This window comes from Miniopterus schreibersii, assembly GCF_964146895.1.
Source record: "Miniopterus schreibersii genome assembly, chromosome: 1".
Taxonomy (NCBI): Eukaryota; Metazoa; Chordata; class Mammalia; order Chiroptera; family Miniopteridae; genus Miniopterus; species Miniopterus schreibersii.
This window is the reverse complement of record NC_138101.1, coordinates 133,358,510-133,371,984: the sequence shown is the minus strand read 5'-3', so window position 1 is coordinate 133,371,984 and position 13,475 is coordinate 133,358,510. Positions and strand designations below refer to the sequence as shown.

Here is a 13,475-nt window from a genome sequence, read left to right as displayed (position 1 = left end):
TTTCTTAATAAATTTTATTTTGATAATTGTAAAAAGAAAAATCAGGACCAAAACTAAAGGCAACTTAAAAAGTTCAAATATATACTTCTTATATAATAGAGATTTATAATTTCCGGAACTTCCCTGGGGAAGGGAGGCCCAAAGGGCATAGGGGAAGGCAACAATGCCATCACACAATTCAGTCAATCAGAAGAGATGCTGGTAAGAGATAAAAGGGGCGTGAAGAAAGGGAGAGAAGAGCAGTTTTGCCACCCAAAACTCAGTCCATTTTGAGGTTAACATAGATATAACGGATGAACTTGAGGGAAGAAAAAAAGGAGATGGTTCCCAGCATGAGGAAGAAGATGTAACCAGTGAGTAAGGAGTAGCCAAAAAACTCCACTGTCTGTACCGTCCCCGACATGTTGGAGCGCCTGGCATAGTAGAAAACTGAGTAGAGGAAGATGAAGAGCCCAGTGGAGCCAACACTCAGCACAGATCGCCACCACCAGCGGTAATCCTCCCCTGACAACTGGAAGTAGGTGAGCGCAATGGAGATGCAAGCCCCCACACTCAGCAGGATGGCGAAGACAAAGAAGAGAATGCCATACAAAGTGTACTGCTCCCGACCCCATACTGTGGCAAAGATGTAGTACAGCTCCACAGAGATGGCACTGTGAAGAGAAGAGACAAGACACTGCATTAAAGGGCTGTGCACTGCCAGCACAGTAGCCAGGCCAAAATCACCCCACCATGTTACTGGGTCACTGGGGCAAGTGGGTCCAATCTACTCTCTGCCCAGGAATTCCTGGCTTGTTGGGGATTCTTTTACCTATGATTAGCTGCTTTCATTTTAAAAACATTGATAGGCTCAGAGCAGGGATCTTGTCTGTTTTACTTTCCATTGCATTATTTGCCTATCACTAAGAAGTACTCAACAAATTGAATGAGTAATCAAATGGGCTTTAACCCACATAGCACTTGCAAACACTAACATCATAAACCAGGAGGTGGTGAAAGGAGCAATGTTACTGGAGAGCTTTACAGGTGAGACACCTTGCATCTCAACTGATTCAAGCTCAGTCCTGCTTGGAGAAAGGAGGAACCCTTTAGTGATCTCTTAATGGTACAGCTGTACCAGAGATTATCACTGACATTGGGTTAGGGTATGGGGTGAGCGGGGAACGGAAAAGTTGAGGTCAGAAACCTGAGAGTGATGGCTATAGGACAAAGGGAGGATACCTGAAAGGCAGGAAGCCTCCAACAGTCATGTGGATGAGAGTAGACTTGTACCAAGGCTGAGGCGGGATTTCCCGGGCGATGTTCTTGGTGCGACAAGGTGCATCAAAGGGATTAGCATTGTTCTTCCCGAAGATACCACCAATGACAGTGAGGGGAAAGCCCACCAGCAGCCAGACCGTCAGAAGCAGCAGAATGGTGGTGGCTGGTAAAGCCTGTGTTGAACCATTGGCCCAATGTACTGAGTTCACCACACTCCACGTCAGGAAGAAAGGCACTGTAAGGATGGGCCCCCAGAGGGAGGGGAAGGTCAGCACTAGGAACTATATCCCTGGGGGCACCCACTCAGACTGGACCTAAAGGAGAGAGGAGTGAAACATCCTGCTCCCGGGCAGATGCCACCCTTTCATGTCCCATTTCTTGTTCCTTATCTTACCAACGCCCCCCTCCCCATTATCATTAAGGATCAAGGTAGCTTTACATAATGATCTAAGAGTGACACAAATCCACCTGCCTCCAAGGGCCTGTCCTGCTGTGGCATCAATGATTCCTAGCATGAAACATTCCTTTGGATTGAGGCCGTTTTCAGAAAACCCTGGTTCAACCATAAATGTGATAGAATATAAATCAGACCCTTAGCGTTGAGAACATAAAAGGTTTAGAATGCAAACTACTACTGCCTTTGAAAGGACAAGTCAACTTAAAGGCTAGAGTGGGGTAGCCCACCTCAAAAATAAGAAAACTAAAAAAAATATGTATCAAAAAATAAATTCAAGAGTGTTATTTCAGTGTAATGGTTGAGAATACAGGCTCTAGAGTTTGGATTGCCTGGATCTGAAACCTGGTTCACTAGTTTTTAGAAGTGTCTCAGGCAAGCTACTTAAGCAGCCTGAAATTCAATCTCCTCATCTGTAAAATGGGGACAATATTACCTACCTCATACAGTTATTGTGAGGATTAAATGAGATGAAGGCATGTTGAGTGCTTACCATGTGCCTAGGACATTTTAAGGGCTTAATATTTTTAACTATGCAAAATAAATGCATTCTTGTCTTTTGAATGGTTTTCTCATTGTTTTGGTTTTTTGTTTTGTTTTGCCTATCTTCAATCCCTTGAAGCCTCTGACTCTATCCCAAGTTACATAATAATGTGTTCTAAGTTCCTAAGTTGGCCCACCAGGGACAGGGCCGCTCTCACCAGAGAAGAGACTGGTGGTAAGAATGATGTTCCACACCCAACGATCGCCTCCGATCTGCCTGTAGAAGCGGCTGGACACGTAGCCAGAGATGCAGCAGGTCAGGGCATACAACAAGATGGCTGCCGAGTTAATGGCCCCGTGATGGTGCACATTGAACATGCCAAGCAGCGCCATGACAATAATGCCTGCAGGATGGTAGTGGAAAATCTGTGTTAGGTCTAACCTATCCCTCTTCTGGCAATTTCAGAGGAATCAGCCCCGTTCTCCCAGACCCAAGGCCTCCAGCAAAACACTATCTCCCAACTCTGTTGCCTAGAAAACTCACAGTTAGAATATACACATCCTTGCTAGAGTCATCCCACCCTTAGGTCTGCCCCTCACCTTGGACAGATCTGCAGATCCTTTCTGAACAAACCAACTACTTAGATTTAACCCTTGAGAAAAATCCCTGGTTAATTTTTATCACCTCACCAGTGCCAAGGGCCAAGAACTGGGCACCCACACCAAGCACAGCACAAAGCAGACCACGGTATGGAGGGAAACGGAAGACATCTGTATGGATGATTTTCCAGCCATTGTCACCTTGGTCAAAGTCATCACCAGAACCTGCAGAGGTTGTCTCCTCATCCAAGTTGTACCGAGCCAGGTCATTCCGAAGCACACGCATGAGAATGACAGCCACAAAACCCACCAGTAAAAACACAAGCACCATGGAATTGATGATGGACAACCAATGGATTTCCAGCGTTCGGGGAAAGAAACCATCATCACCACGGCGCCTGTCACTCCGATGCTCCACTGAAGTCTCAGACCAGCGCACACTGTAAGTGTGGGTGAGGCCTAGGAACTCATCAGGTCGTAACCCATCTAAACTGTGGGGCTTGACGTCCCGCACTGAAACGTTGGCAAATATAATTCTATCTCCATGGAATTCCAGGTGGAAGTCCAAATGGGTCCACAGTCCTATCTTGTGGCTGTGAGGCAGGAAGCCACTCTCCTCCATGTAGCCCACAAAGCCACGGAGTGGCAAGTCGTCCACCACAAATTCAAAATAGTACAATTCCTCGATGGCCTGGCGCAGCTGTTCCACCTACAAAGAGCAAGTCAAGAATGAATCAAGGCCTCCCCAGCACAGGGTTAGAGAAGGTTTTCTCAACTTCTGGCACTGACATTTGGGGCTGGATAATTCTTTCCATCATCCCTGGCTTCTTCTCACTAGAGTAGCACCCCTCAATAATGACAATAAAAAATATCCCCAGATAGTGCCAAATGTCCCTTGGGAGTCAAAACTGCCCCCTGTCCAGAACCACTGTGTTAGACCCTAGTATGTTAGGATTTTCCAAAAGCAAGTATGACTTGACAGGGTTAAGGCCTAGAAAAAGGAGAGAGGGAAGGTGTAAGAAAGTCTAGAATAGATTAAGGAAAAGTATCCTAATATAAGATTTGCTAAAGAAAATAGCATGACAGGGAAGATTAGGTAGAGTGTAAAGGACCCAGTTAAGAAAGGGCCATGAAGTAAGTATGGAAGGAAATAACTATGTAGCATTGATAGTTGGGAGCTTACTACCAGCAGAGTAGCTTGGAGTCAGGAGCCCTGGGCTCTAATATCGGCTCTGTAATTTACTATCCACATAGTCTTGAAAAAGTCACCTCTGAGCAATTATGTTTCTTCATCAACTGAATGCAAATAATACCACCTGCCCTGCCTGTCACATGGGGTTGTAGTTAAAATGAAGTCAGATCATTTCCATAAAGATGTTTTGAAAACCATAAATGTGATGCACTGTTATTAGTTCCCGGGAGGGAGGGCTAAATTCTAGCCAATGTGCAGAGGCTGACCTGCGCAGAACTGAGCTGCATGTGGCACAGAATTCTTTTTTCCATATTCTCCCGAAAGCGAATCTCATACAAAGACTCAGCCATTCGGTCACCATCCAGCACTTCACCCAGGCTAAGGCTTTTGTGACGTATCTTCTCAGGGCAGCAGACTGGAAGCTGATAGTAGTGGTAAGTCTCCTGAGGGTTATGGTAGGGTCCCACTTTGTTGACATATAGAATGACTGGGTCACCAGCCTTGTAGTGTGTCACACCTTCCACCCCTGGCTCATGGCTTGTGTTCAGCAGCAGCAGCAGCAGGAGTGGCAACCACTGACAGCTCCAACTTCGAGGGTGCCCTAGGATTGGCATCCTTAAGGCAGCGGAACCTGTTTGGGAGAGTCCTGAGGTTATGGAAACCAGGGATTAACTCAGGACGCCCCAGGTCAAACCTTTCAAACTGAGTGATGCTCAATGATTGCTATTCCTCCACTTGGCCTCATGGACCCTCCCTCAGGAAGCCACCTCCTGGCGCACCACACTACACCGTATTTCTACCCCAAAGACTGGGCTGTACTCTGCTCTCTTGTACTTAACCCGGGCTTCCCCACCTGCCGCAGCCCGCCAGCCACAGCCCGCCGCCTCGCCCCCCCACCCCCGCGCGCCTCAGCCCGTTGCCATGGTAACGCCACGCGGCCTCGTACCTAGGGCACCTTCCCGCCGAAGTCCCGGGGTCCTCACCCTGCGGGAAGGGCTGGCCGAGGCGGCGCCAGAAGCCTCTGCGGCCCCGTAGCTGCCCTTGGGCTCCAGCTGGGGTCTCCCCCAGAGCTGCGCGCTAGCGGCGGCCTGTTGAGGACCTGAAGACCGACCTCCACGGGGTTGGCCGCCGCTGTGCCTGATCGTAGAGATTGCGGTCACACCGCGAGGGACACCGCACACCGCTCAGTGCAGTGCTCGCCGATGAGTTTTGTACAGCGGCAGACCCGGCCCAGCTCTGCAGACCGCTCAAGGATCAGCGAGCCTTTCCCCGGAGGGGGCCTCTCCCGGCGATCGGGAGAGCAGCCCAGGACACGTCAGTCTTACCACTTCCGCCCTCATCCGCGGGGACCTCAGCCCGGCTGGAAGCTTCTTCCTATACCGTAGAGGGGCGCACGGACGGCCCCGCTGACGGTTTTCTGGGCAGGGCCTGTGGTCGATGCCTGCCTACCAAGATGCAGGCGCCTTTTCGGGAAAAGAGTTGTCGCTGGGAAGCCCTCCTGTCCTCGGGAAGGTTGAGGACAGAGGCCTTGAGAGCAGTGCCCGCCGCGCACGCGCCCAGTGACCGTCCAGGACGTTGAACCCCAGCGGCGACCCTAACCACGTCTAGTGGACACCCCCATGCGTTTGCCGGCTGCACCAGTGGCACTCGCCACCGACTGCTGAGGCCGAGACCTGAGTGGTTCATGGTCCCCAACCTGGGCTGGGGTGAGGCTTTGGGCATCGCTTTGTTAGGACAACGAGGGCACAGCCTATACGAAGGTCCTGGAGTGTGGATCTCGCCTCACTCTTACCCGTCTTGAATCGCTTCCCGCTAAAAAAATACGTAGATAAAAGTATCTTCCCGGGGCTGTATTGGAGGCCTCCTTGGCTATATAATGACGATATAGCCATTATCGACGATAATGTCTGACGATAGGCAAGCCTGAGCGAGGTCTGATGTAGAGGCGCACAAAGAGGGTGTCTGCCCTTTTACCCTGTGAATTGAGCAGCCTTGACAGGGGTACTGTTAACTGCAGGTGAAGTACCTTACCATGCGTTCCTCTTTCCTGTTTTTGTTCTTGTTTATTTGGACGTCTCCTAATTTTGTATTGCAGATTATCCTGGAAAAGTTTACCTTTGTCTGTCTCAACTCTGTTTTAAGGGGATCTGCCTTTAGGGGCATTTCCCCTGGAGATCAGACCTAGAAGCAGTGACTTTCCTTGGGCCACCTGGGTAAAGATGCTGAAAGTCACAAGTGGCTTCTGACATGAAATGTCCTTCATTTATCTACATCTGCCCTCTCTGATCCAGCCCTCCTTCCTGCAGGTGATGAGGTTCCAGGAAGTAGGGGGTTGAATCTTTTTAGACAATCAGTGAATTTTGTAATTAGAAAGTAGTTTAGAGTGGCTTTGGAATAGTCTTTAAGTGACAACCACCCGTCTCTAAAGCCAGAAACTTGCGTCTCTTTCTCAGTTACTACCCTCCTTCCGTCCTCCACATCAATGCCACCAAGCCCCTTCTGCATATTTCCTGAATATCTTCCAAATACCTGCCCTCCGTGGTTGTCTTGGTTCAGGCCCATCTTTTCATCTAAATTACCATGAGTGAGCCACCTAGCTAATCTCTTCATCACCTCCCCCACTTGGATACATTTCCCACTCTGCTGCTGAAAGAATTTATTTTTTAATCCTAAAGGTGTCCTGCAACAGTGATTCTCAAATCTTCCTGTGCATTAGATTTAACTAACAGCTTATTAAAAACAAAGATACCGCCTGCAGGCATGGCTCAGCAGTTGAGCATCGACCTAGGATCCAGGAGATGGAGATTTGATTCCTGTTCAGGATACATGCCTGGGTTTTGGGCTCCGTCCCCAGCAGGGGGCATGCAGGAGGCAGCCAATAATGACTCTCTCTCATCATTGTTTCTGTCTCTCCCTCTTCCTTCCTCTCTCTGAAATCAATAAAAATATATTAGAAAAACAAAACAGATACCTGGGTACCACCAAATCAGGATCTTAGGGGAGTAGGTGACTGGGCATCAGTATTTTTTGTTTTGTTTTGTTAATCCTTACCTGAGGACATTTTTTCCATTGCTTTTCAGAGTGGAAGGGAGAGAGACATCGATGTGAGAGAGGTGTATTGATTGGTTGTCTCCCATACTTGCCCTGACTGGAGCTGGGGATTGAACCTGCAACCGAGGTACATGCCCGTGGCTGGAAACCCTGGACCCTTCAGTCTGCGGGCCGACACTCTAACCACTGAGCAAACTCGCTAGGGCTTGTTTTGTTTTTTAACTTATCTTTATTGCTGAAAGTATTACAGATGTCCCTTTTTCCCATTGATCTCCTCCATCCCACGTCAGCCCCACCCCCGGGCCTTCCCCACACTGTTGTCTGTGACCATGGGTTATGTATGTATGCATGAAAGTTCTTTGATTAACCTTTCCCCACCCACTCACCCATTCCCTGCCTTCCCTCTAAGATTCATCATTCTGTTGCATGCTTCTGTGTCTCTGGATCTGTTTTGTTCATCAGTTTATATTGTTCATTAGATTCCACATATGAGTGAGATCATGTAAAACTGAATCAGGAAGAATCAGAAGACCTGAATAGGCCAGTAACAGCTGGTGAAATTGAAGCAGTAATAAAAAACTCCCAGCAAACAAAAGCCCTGGCCTGGATGGCTTCATAGGGGAGCCTTACCAAGTATTCTAATTATTACAGCAGTCCCTTTAACATTTCTTGCAGTGCTGGTTTGGTGGTGATAAACTCCTTTAGCCTTTTTTTGTCAGACGTAGATCTTAATTATTTTTTTAGGTACATTCCCCTTCTATAATCCTACCCTGTATGCAAGTTAAAATTCTTTTTTTTTTCTTTATTGATTTTAGGGAGAGAAACATCAATTTGTTGTTCTACTTATTTATGCATTTATTGGTTGCTTCTTGTATGTGCCCTGACTGGAGATCGTACCCCCAACTTTGGCATATTGGGACGATGCTCTAACCAACTTCTACCCATCCAGGGCTCAAATTGAAATTCTAAATGTCATGTCCTCTCAAGCCTACAAGCCTCATGTGGTTCCTGCTGCCTAAACTGCCCAATCTACCATTCCCTACTTACCTGCCTGGAGACTTCTTTTGAACAGTGCAAGTGCTACCTTTTCTATAAAGCCTTCCCTTACATTTCTCCTTCCAGGTTTGCAGCACTTTATCTCACTGTACTGTTATCTATTTCTTATGTGTCTGTCTCCCTTGTTAACTGTTAACTCCTTGCAGAAATTTATCCATCTTGGTATCCTCAGGACCTAGTAGTGCTTTTGTATATAGTAGGCAGCTTAATACACGATCCTCGAATGAAATGCTTACCCCACCCCCACCCCCTTACCACAGTGTGCCCTGGACAGCTGCTCATCTTGATAGATTGAGGATGTAGATCCAGTGTTCAACAGGACTTGGAGCAGTAGCCTATGGCATAATCTGTTGTTGGAGTTTGTTTTATTTTGGAGGATGGAAGAAAAAAAGACACCTGATTCTTCTCTTGTTTTTTCCTCTGCATGCCCCTTGCTCCTCCCTCTAAATCTTAAATCCAGACCACCTCTCTGACCACAACCTCTTGTCTTGGCATTCCCACCAAATTTGTTCTTCTGTTTCATTGGGACATAGAACCCCTCCTCCTGCTCTGTTGGCTTTTTTCTACACTGTTTTTCTAACACATGCAGCTTAGATTCTGCATTCCATCATTTCAGCCGCATTCTTACCTGCTTTTAAAAAAATTTTTTTTTTTAATTGATTTTAGAGAGAGGAAGGGAAAGAGAAAAACATCAATTGATTGCCTCCCCTATTTGCCCCAACTGGGAATTGAACCTGCAACCTGGCTATGTGCCTGACTGGGAATTGAACCTGCCACTTTCTGCTGTAGGGGATGATGCTCCAACTGAACCACACCAGCCAGGGCCTTGCTATGTTCTTGATGCCTGCATTCTTTCAGTGCAGCTGCCAAGTGAAACCTTAATCTTGGGTTAATTCATCTGTCAATATACAAGCACCTATACCCAGAATGCTAAAAGAAATTTTTTAAAAAATATATAATATCAATGATGAGAGAGTCATTGATAGAGCCCACAACCCAGGCATGTGCCCTGACTGGGAATCGAACCCCGATTGCCTGGACCCTAGGTCAATGCTCAAGCGCTGAGCCACGCCCAGCCGACTAAAAGAATCTTAACACTGATGTGTTAAGATCATGTGTCTCATGGGGATAGGGTTGGGGTGGAGGTGGAAGAGGGCATAGAAGGGAAAAATGGTGATGGAAAAAATAAAATAATATTTTTAAAAAGATAATGTGTCTCTAAATTGTGCTCTCCAACCTCAGTTGGGTCCTCAGTGCTGCCCAGTAATCCTGCTCATTTTCCAAATCAGCTGTCTTCCATTCTCTACAACCCATTTTCAACCCTTGACTTCATTGCCTCATCAGTTGACCTCCCTGTTAGCCTAATGGGAGATGTAACCAAGAAAAGCAATTACAGACACTACAGCAGGTGCTGTGACAGAAAGTATTGGGAGCATCCAGGAGGCAGGAACATCTAATTTGGGCTTGAGCAGTTAGTAAAGGCTTCCTTAAAATAGCTCATCAGTTAAGCCTTGAAGGGAGAGCATGAGCTTGCCAAAACTAGGAACACTGAAGGAAAAGCAATTGTTTGGCTGCAGCATTGAGTGTATGTTAGAAGGTAAAATTGGAGAAGTAGGCAGGATCAGATCTTGAAGTTACACAAAAGAATTTGTACTTGATCCTGAGGAGAATGATGACACATTAAATTGTTTTAAATGGAAATAAAATTAGATTTATGCCTTGGACTTAAGGATGAAGTAGTTTAGGGTCATGGAAGGGAAGATAAGAATGCATTTCAAGGTTAAGAGGTGGAGTCTACCTCTACACACCTTCGATCTGAGTGATCCTTATAACCTTGTAATTGTCTTTACTCATATGAAAGTATGGAAATGATGCTTTGTGGTTTTAGAGCCTAGCCTCAATTGCTCATGCAACTCGTGATTTTTTTCTCTCTTGAAATTCAGTGCCACTATGTGAGTGAACTCAGGCTAGTCTGCTGGATAAAGAATATGGAGCAGAAACAGACCATCCCAGCTGAGATGAGACCACCAGATGAAACACCCAACTAAGCCTAGACCAATTTGAAGAAAAAAAAAAGTTGTTTTAAGCCAAAAAAGAAAAAGTACGAATTTTAAAGTTAGATTCCTTAGAACATGATTCTACAATACCTTGCAATTCTCTTTAATATTCTCACACTCTTGTGTTTCTCATGTTGGACTATAAAATCTGGGAGCACAGGATCTACTGGCCTTTCTTATTTTATCCCAGTACTCAGCATTCTACCTGGCACATAGTAGGTGCTCAAAACACATGAGTGGTTGGAGGGACCAGATCTCTGGAGTCTCACCAGATTGTGAATGCGCCTCCAGGAATGAATATGTTCCAAACTGTACTTTATTCTCAAGTCTTGTGGCCAACGGTGAATAGAAGGTGAATTGTGATGTGTGTGGAACATGGGACCTTGGGGAATTCCATAACCGAGAGGAGAATGATGTAACAACAGCTAGTGGAGACAAAGAATTGCTTCTCCCTTTTTCCCTGTCCAAGTTTCCAGTGGAGAGCTGAACTCAGCATCCCAGACTTGTGTGACTACACAGGCAAGCATTTGGAGACTAACTTCATTTTGGTACCGTAGCCCTCAGTGGCTCAGGTGTTGGCTTTCAGAGCAGACAGGAGGTTTTTAAGAAGCAAAACTCCCTGGCTCTCAGCAAGCCCAGCGCCATGGGGAAGGGAGACACCCAGGAGGCAGCACCACCCACCTCAACCTACCGCTCTGTCATGGAGGAGTATGGTTATGAAGTGGGCAAGGCCATTGGTAATGGCTCCTATGGGACAGTGTATGAGGCTTACTACACAAAGCAGAAGGTCATGGTGGCTGTTAAGATCATCTCAAAGAAGAAAGCCTCTGAGGACTATCTTAACAAGTTCCTGCCCCGTGAGATACAGGTTGGAAAGGGGACTGGAAGAGGGAACTGGTACCAAGCTGCTTAAGGCTTCTCAGAAGGGGTATGGTTAGGAGGGGGTGGGGCCAGAAACCCCCAAGCCAGAACTGAATGTCTCACTATGCAGCTAGGAAAATTACTTGATATAAATTCAACCTCTTTCCACCCATTGACCTCCAGCCCCTCAAAAAAAGGAAAATGCAAAGCACAGGGTTTGCCCACAGGCCACCAACCTTCTCGGGTTTGATCCTTTTGCAAAGTTCTATGAAAGCAGCACTGGGAGAGTAGGGGGGCTGGGAGCATAGCCAGGGCTCTCCCTTCTCAGGTTTGATGGGTCCCTCTTCTGAGGCCAGGTAATGAAGGTCCTGCGGCACAAGTATCTCATCAACTTCTATCAGGCCATCGAGACCACATCCCGAGTGTACATAATTCTGGAGCTGGCTCAGGGTGGTGACGTCCTTGAATGGGTCCAGCGCTATGGGGCCTGCTCTGAGGCCCTTGCTGGCAAGTGGTTCTCCCAGATGACCCTGGGCATCGCCTACCTGCACAGCAAGGGCATCGTGCACCGGTGAGTGTGCTGCCATCCGGACTGGGGCCTTTGGGCCCTCAAGGGGGTTTTATGCACATCTCCCATTTCCCGCCCTGTTTTTTCCTCCTTTGACCTCCCTCCTCAGTGTCTAGGCCCATTCATCCATTCTATTTTAGTCATCTGGTCAAGAACATTTATTAAGTACCCACTGTGAGCAGAGCACTTTATGAAATGGTGAGCTCCCAGGAGTCCGCAGGTACCGTCCTCTCGCCTCTTTGGGCTCTGCTCACAACTCCATGGCTTTTCTTCCTCTCTACCTTGTGTTCTCACAATGGCATCTCTTTTCCACTATGCTTTTCTTCATCTCTAGCCTCTGAACCCTGGCCTTTCAGCTCTGGGTCTAATACTAAGCCATCTCCCTGACCCCCAGCCTTTCTGCTGCTTGTAGGGACTTAAAGTTGGAGAATCTATTGCTGGATAAGCGGGAGAACGTGAAGATATCGGACTTTGGTTTTGCCAAAATGGTGACTTCTAACCACGCTGTGCGTAGTAGTCCTTCTTACCGCCAAACGAACTGCTTTACCCACCTCAGCCAGACCTACTGTGGCAGCTTTGCTTATGCCTGCCCAGAGATCTTGTTAGGCTTGCCCTACAACCCTTTCCTGTCCGACACCTGGAGCATGGGCGTCATCCTCTACACTCTAGTGGTCGCCCGTCTGCCCTTTGATGACACCAATCTCAAGAAACTGCTGAAGGAGACTCAGAAGGAGGTCACTTTTCCACCTAATTTGTCCATCTCCCAGGAGTGCAAGGTGCTGGCTCCCCCAGTAGGACTAAGGACTCAGGGATGACCCACAGGGAGGGAACCCAACCTAGGCCTCCCAACCCTGGAGAAGGCTCTTCCCCACCAGAGCCATCTCACACTCAAGTCCCTGCCCTAGAATAGTGGGAACCACTGGACTCCACATTTAGATGTGAGTGGTGAGGAGGATTCAGCTTGTATCTTTTTAGGACAGAGGGGATTATGCAAGGGATTCCCCCAAGAAATTAAAGGCCTAGCTCCTCAGGATAAAATCAGGGCCACACCCCCTTCCATCAGAGTGGTGTGATGGGCTATCCTGCTTCTTTCTTAAGTCCCCTGTTCACTGCCTATGTGGCACAATGGGAGCCTCAGCCAAGACCTCTCTCTCCCGCTTTAGAACATGATCTTCCAGATGCTACGCCAAGCCACCAAGCGTGCCACAATCCTGGACATCATCAAGGACCCCTGGGTGCTCAAGTTCCAGCCTGAGCAACCCACCCATGAGATCAGGCTGCTTGAGGCCATGTGCCCGCCACCCAGCACGGCAAATCGTCACCAATCCTTGGAAATCAGTATCTGAAAGTGGCTGAGGCAGGGGGTTGAGAAAGGAGCAAAGCAGGAGAGATCTGCGGCTAAAAAGCTTTTATACCAAAAATAAATCTAATTCTGATTTAGTTTCATCAGCTGGGGTCAGACATTCTTTCCTCAGGGAACCTTAGCAGGGAACACCGTTGAGGATAAGAGGTAGATTTCTGTCCTGAGCCTGTGACCAATAATCTTGACAGCCATGAAGTCCACATTGTCATTCGCAGCATAGCTCACATGTGGCTCACAGGGGAGGGGATGCTCAGATGAATACCTGCTTTAAGGAAGCTTCATTATTCTGGCTAAGTATATGTTCATTATTTTATATCTCTTGGCACTTTAAATGTTCAAGTCATAGGGTAGAGGCCCTGGTTGCTCTGTTTGGTCATGGCTCTGCTTCTGTCTATAGTCTAAAGGGACAGAACTGTTTGTTTTTTACAAATGGGTATCAGGATATGTGAAGTATCTTGGTTCCTTCTTCCTCCTCAATTCACTATTGAAAAAATCCTAGTGAATCATGGCCCCTCACATTATTGTTCCTA

At 47.3% G+C, this 13,475-nt stretch overlaps 2 protein-coding genes across 4 annotated transcripts; one reads left to right on the top strand and one right to left on the bottom strand.

Annotated features, from left to right (window-relative positions):
• Position 1: 1 nt before the first annotated feature.
• TM9SF1 (transmembrane 9 superfamily member 1) lies at positions 2-5,328 on the bottom strand. 3 transcript variants are annotated; one of them, XM_081135415.1, is made up of 6 exons: positions 4,936-5,328; positions 4,256-4,620; positions 2,888-3,506; positions 2,416-2,601; positions 1,222-1,495; positions 2-653 (listed from the first exon to the last, which is right to left on the bottom strand). In XM_081135415.1, exons 2-6 carry the CDS (start codon positions 4,601-4,603, stop codon positions 260-262), a joined length of 1,821 nt encoding a protein of 606 aa, XP_080991541.1. In that variant the 5' UTR covers positions 4,604-4,620; positions 4,936-5,328; the 3' UTR covers positions 2-259. The 3 variants fall into 3 exon arrangements, with proteins under 3 accessions (XP_080991541.1, XP_080991543.1, XP_080991542.1); XM_081135417.1 differs by having other exon boundaries at positions 4,256-4,635; positions 4,936-5,327; XM_081135416.1 differs by having other exon boundaries at positions 4,973-5,098.
• Positions 5,329-5,341: 13 nt separating this feature from the next.
• Positions 5,342-12,971, top strand: TSSK4 (testis specific serine kinase 4). Its single transcript, XM_081135435.1, has 5 exons — positions 5,342-6,006; positions 10,040-11,021; positions 11,371-11,585; positions 11,965-12,358; positions 12,746-12,971. The coding sequence occupies exons 2-5, from the start codon at positions 10,797-10,799 to the stop codon at positions 12,926-12,928; spliced, it is 1,017 nt and encodes a 338-aa protein (XP_080991561.1). The 5' UTR covers positions 5,342-6,006; positions 10,040-10,796; the 3' UTR covers positions 12,929-12,971.
• The last annotated feature ends 504 nt before the right edge of the window (positions 12,972-13,475 follow it).

Excerpts from the sequence above, each read along its gene's own strand:
- TM9SF1 (XM_081135415.1), bottom strand. The coding sequence starts at position 4,603 with ATGCCAATCCTAGGGCACCCTCGAAGTTGGAGCTGTCAGTGGTTGCCA. Across the intron at positions 3,507-4,255 it reads TGCAGCTCAGTTCTGCGCAG|GTGGAACAGCTGCGCCAGGC; the intron begins GTCAGCCTCTGC and ends TGCTCTTTGTAG. Across the intron at positions 2,602-2,887 it reads GTTCTTGGCCCTTGGCACTG|GCATTATTGTCATGGCGCTG; the intron begins GTGAGGTGATAA and ends ACCATCCTGCAG.
- TSSK4 (XM_081135435.1), top strand. The coding sequence starts at position 10,797 with ATGGGGAAGGGAGACACCCAGGAGGCAGCACCACCCACCTCAACCTAC. Across the intron at positions 11,022-11,370 it reads TCCTGCCCCGTGAGATACAG|GTAATGAAGGTCCTGCGGCA; the intron begins GTTGGAAAGGGG and ends TTCTGAGGCCAG. Across the intron at positions 11,586-11,964 it reads AGCAAGGGCATCGTGCACCG|CCTGACCCCCAGCCTTTCTG; the intron begins GTGAGTGTGCTG and ends CTAAGCCATCTC.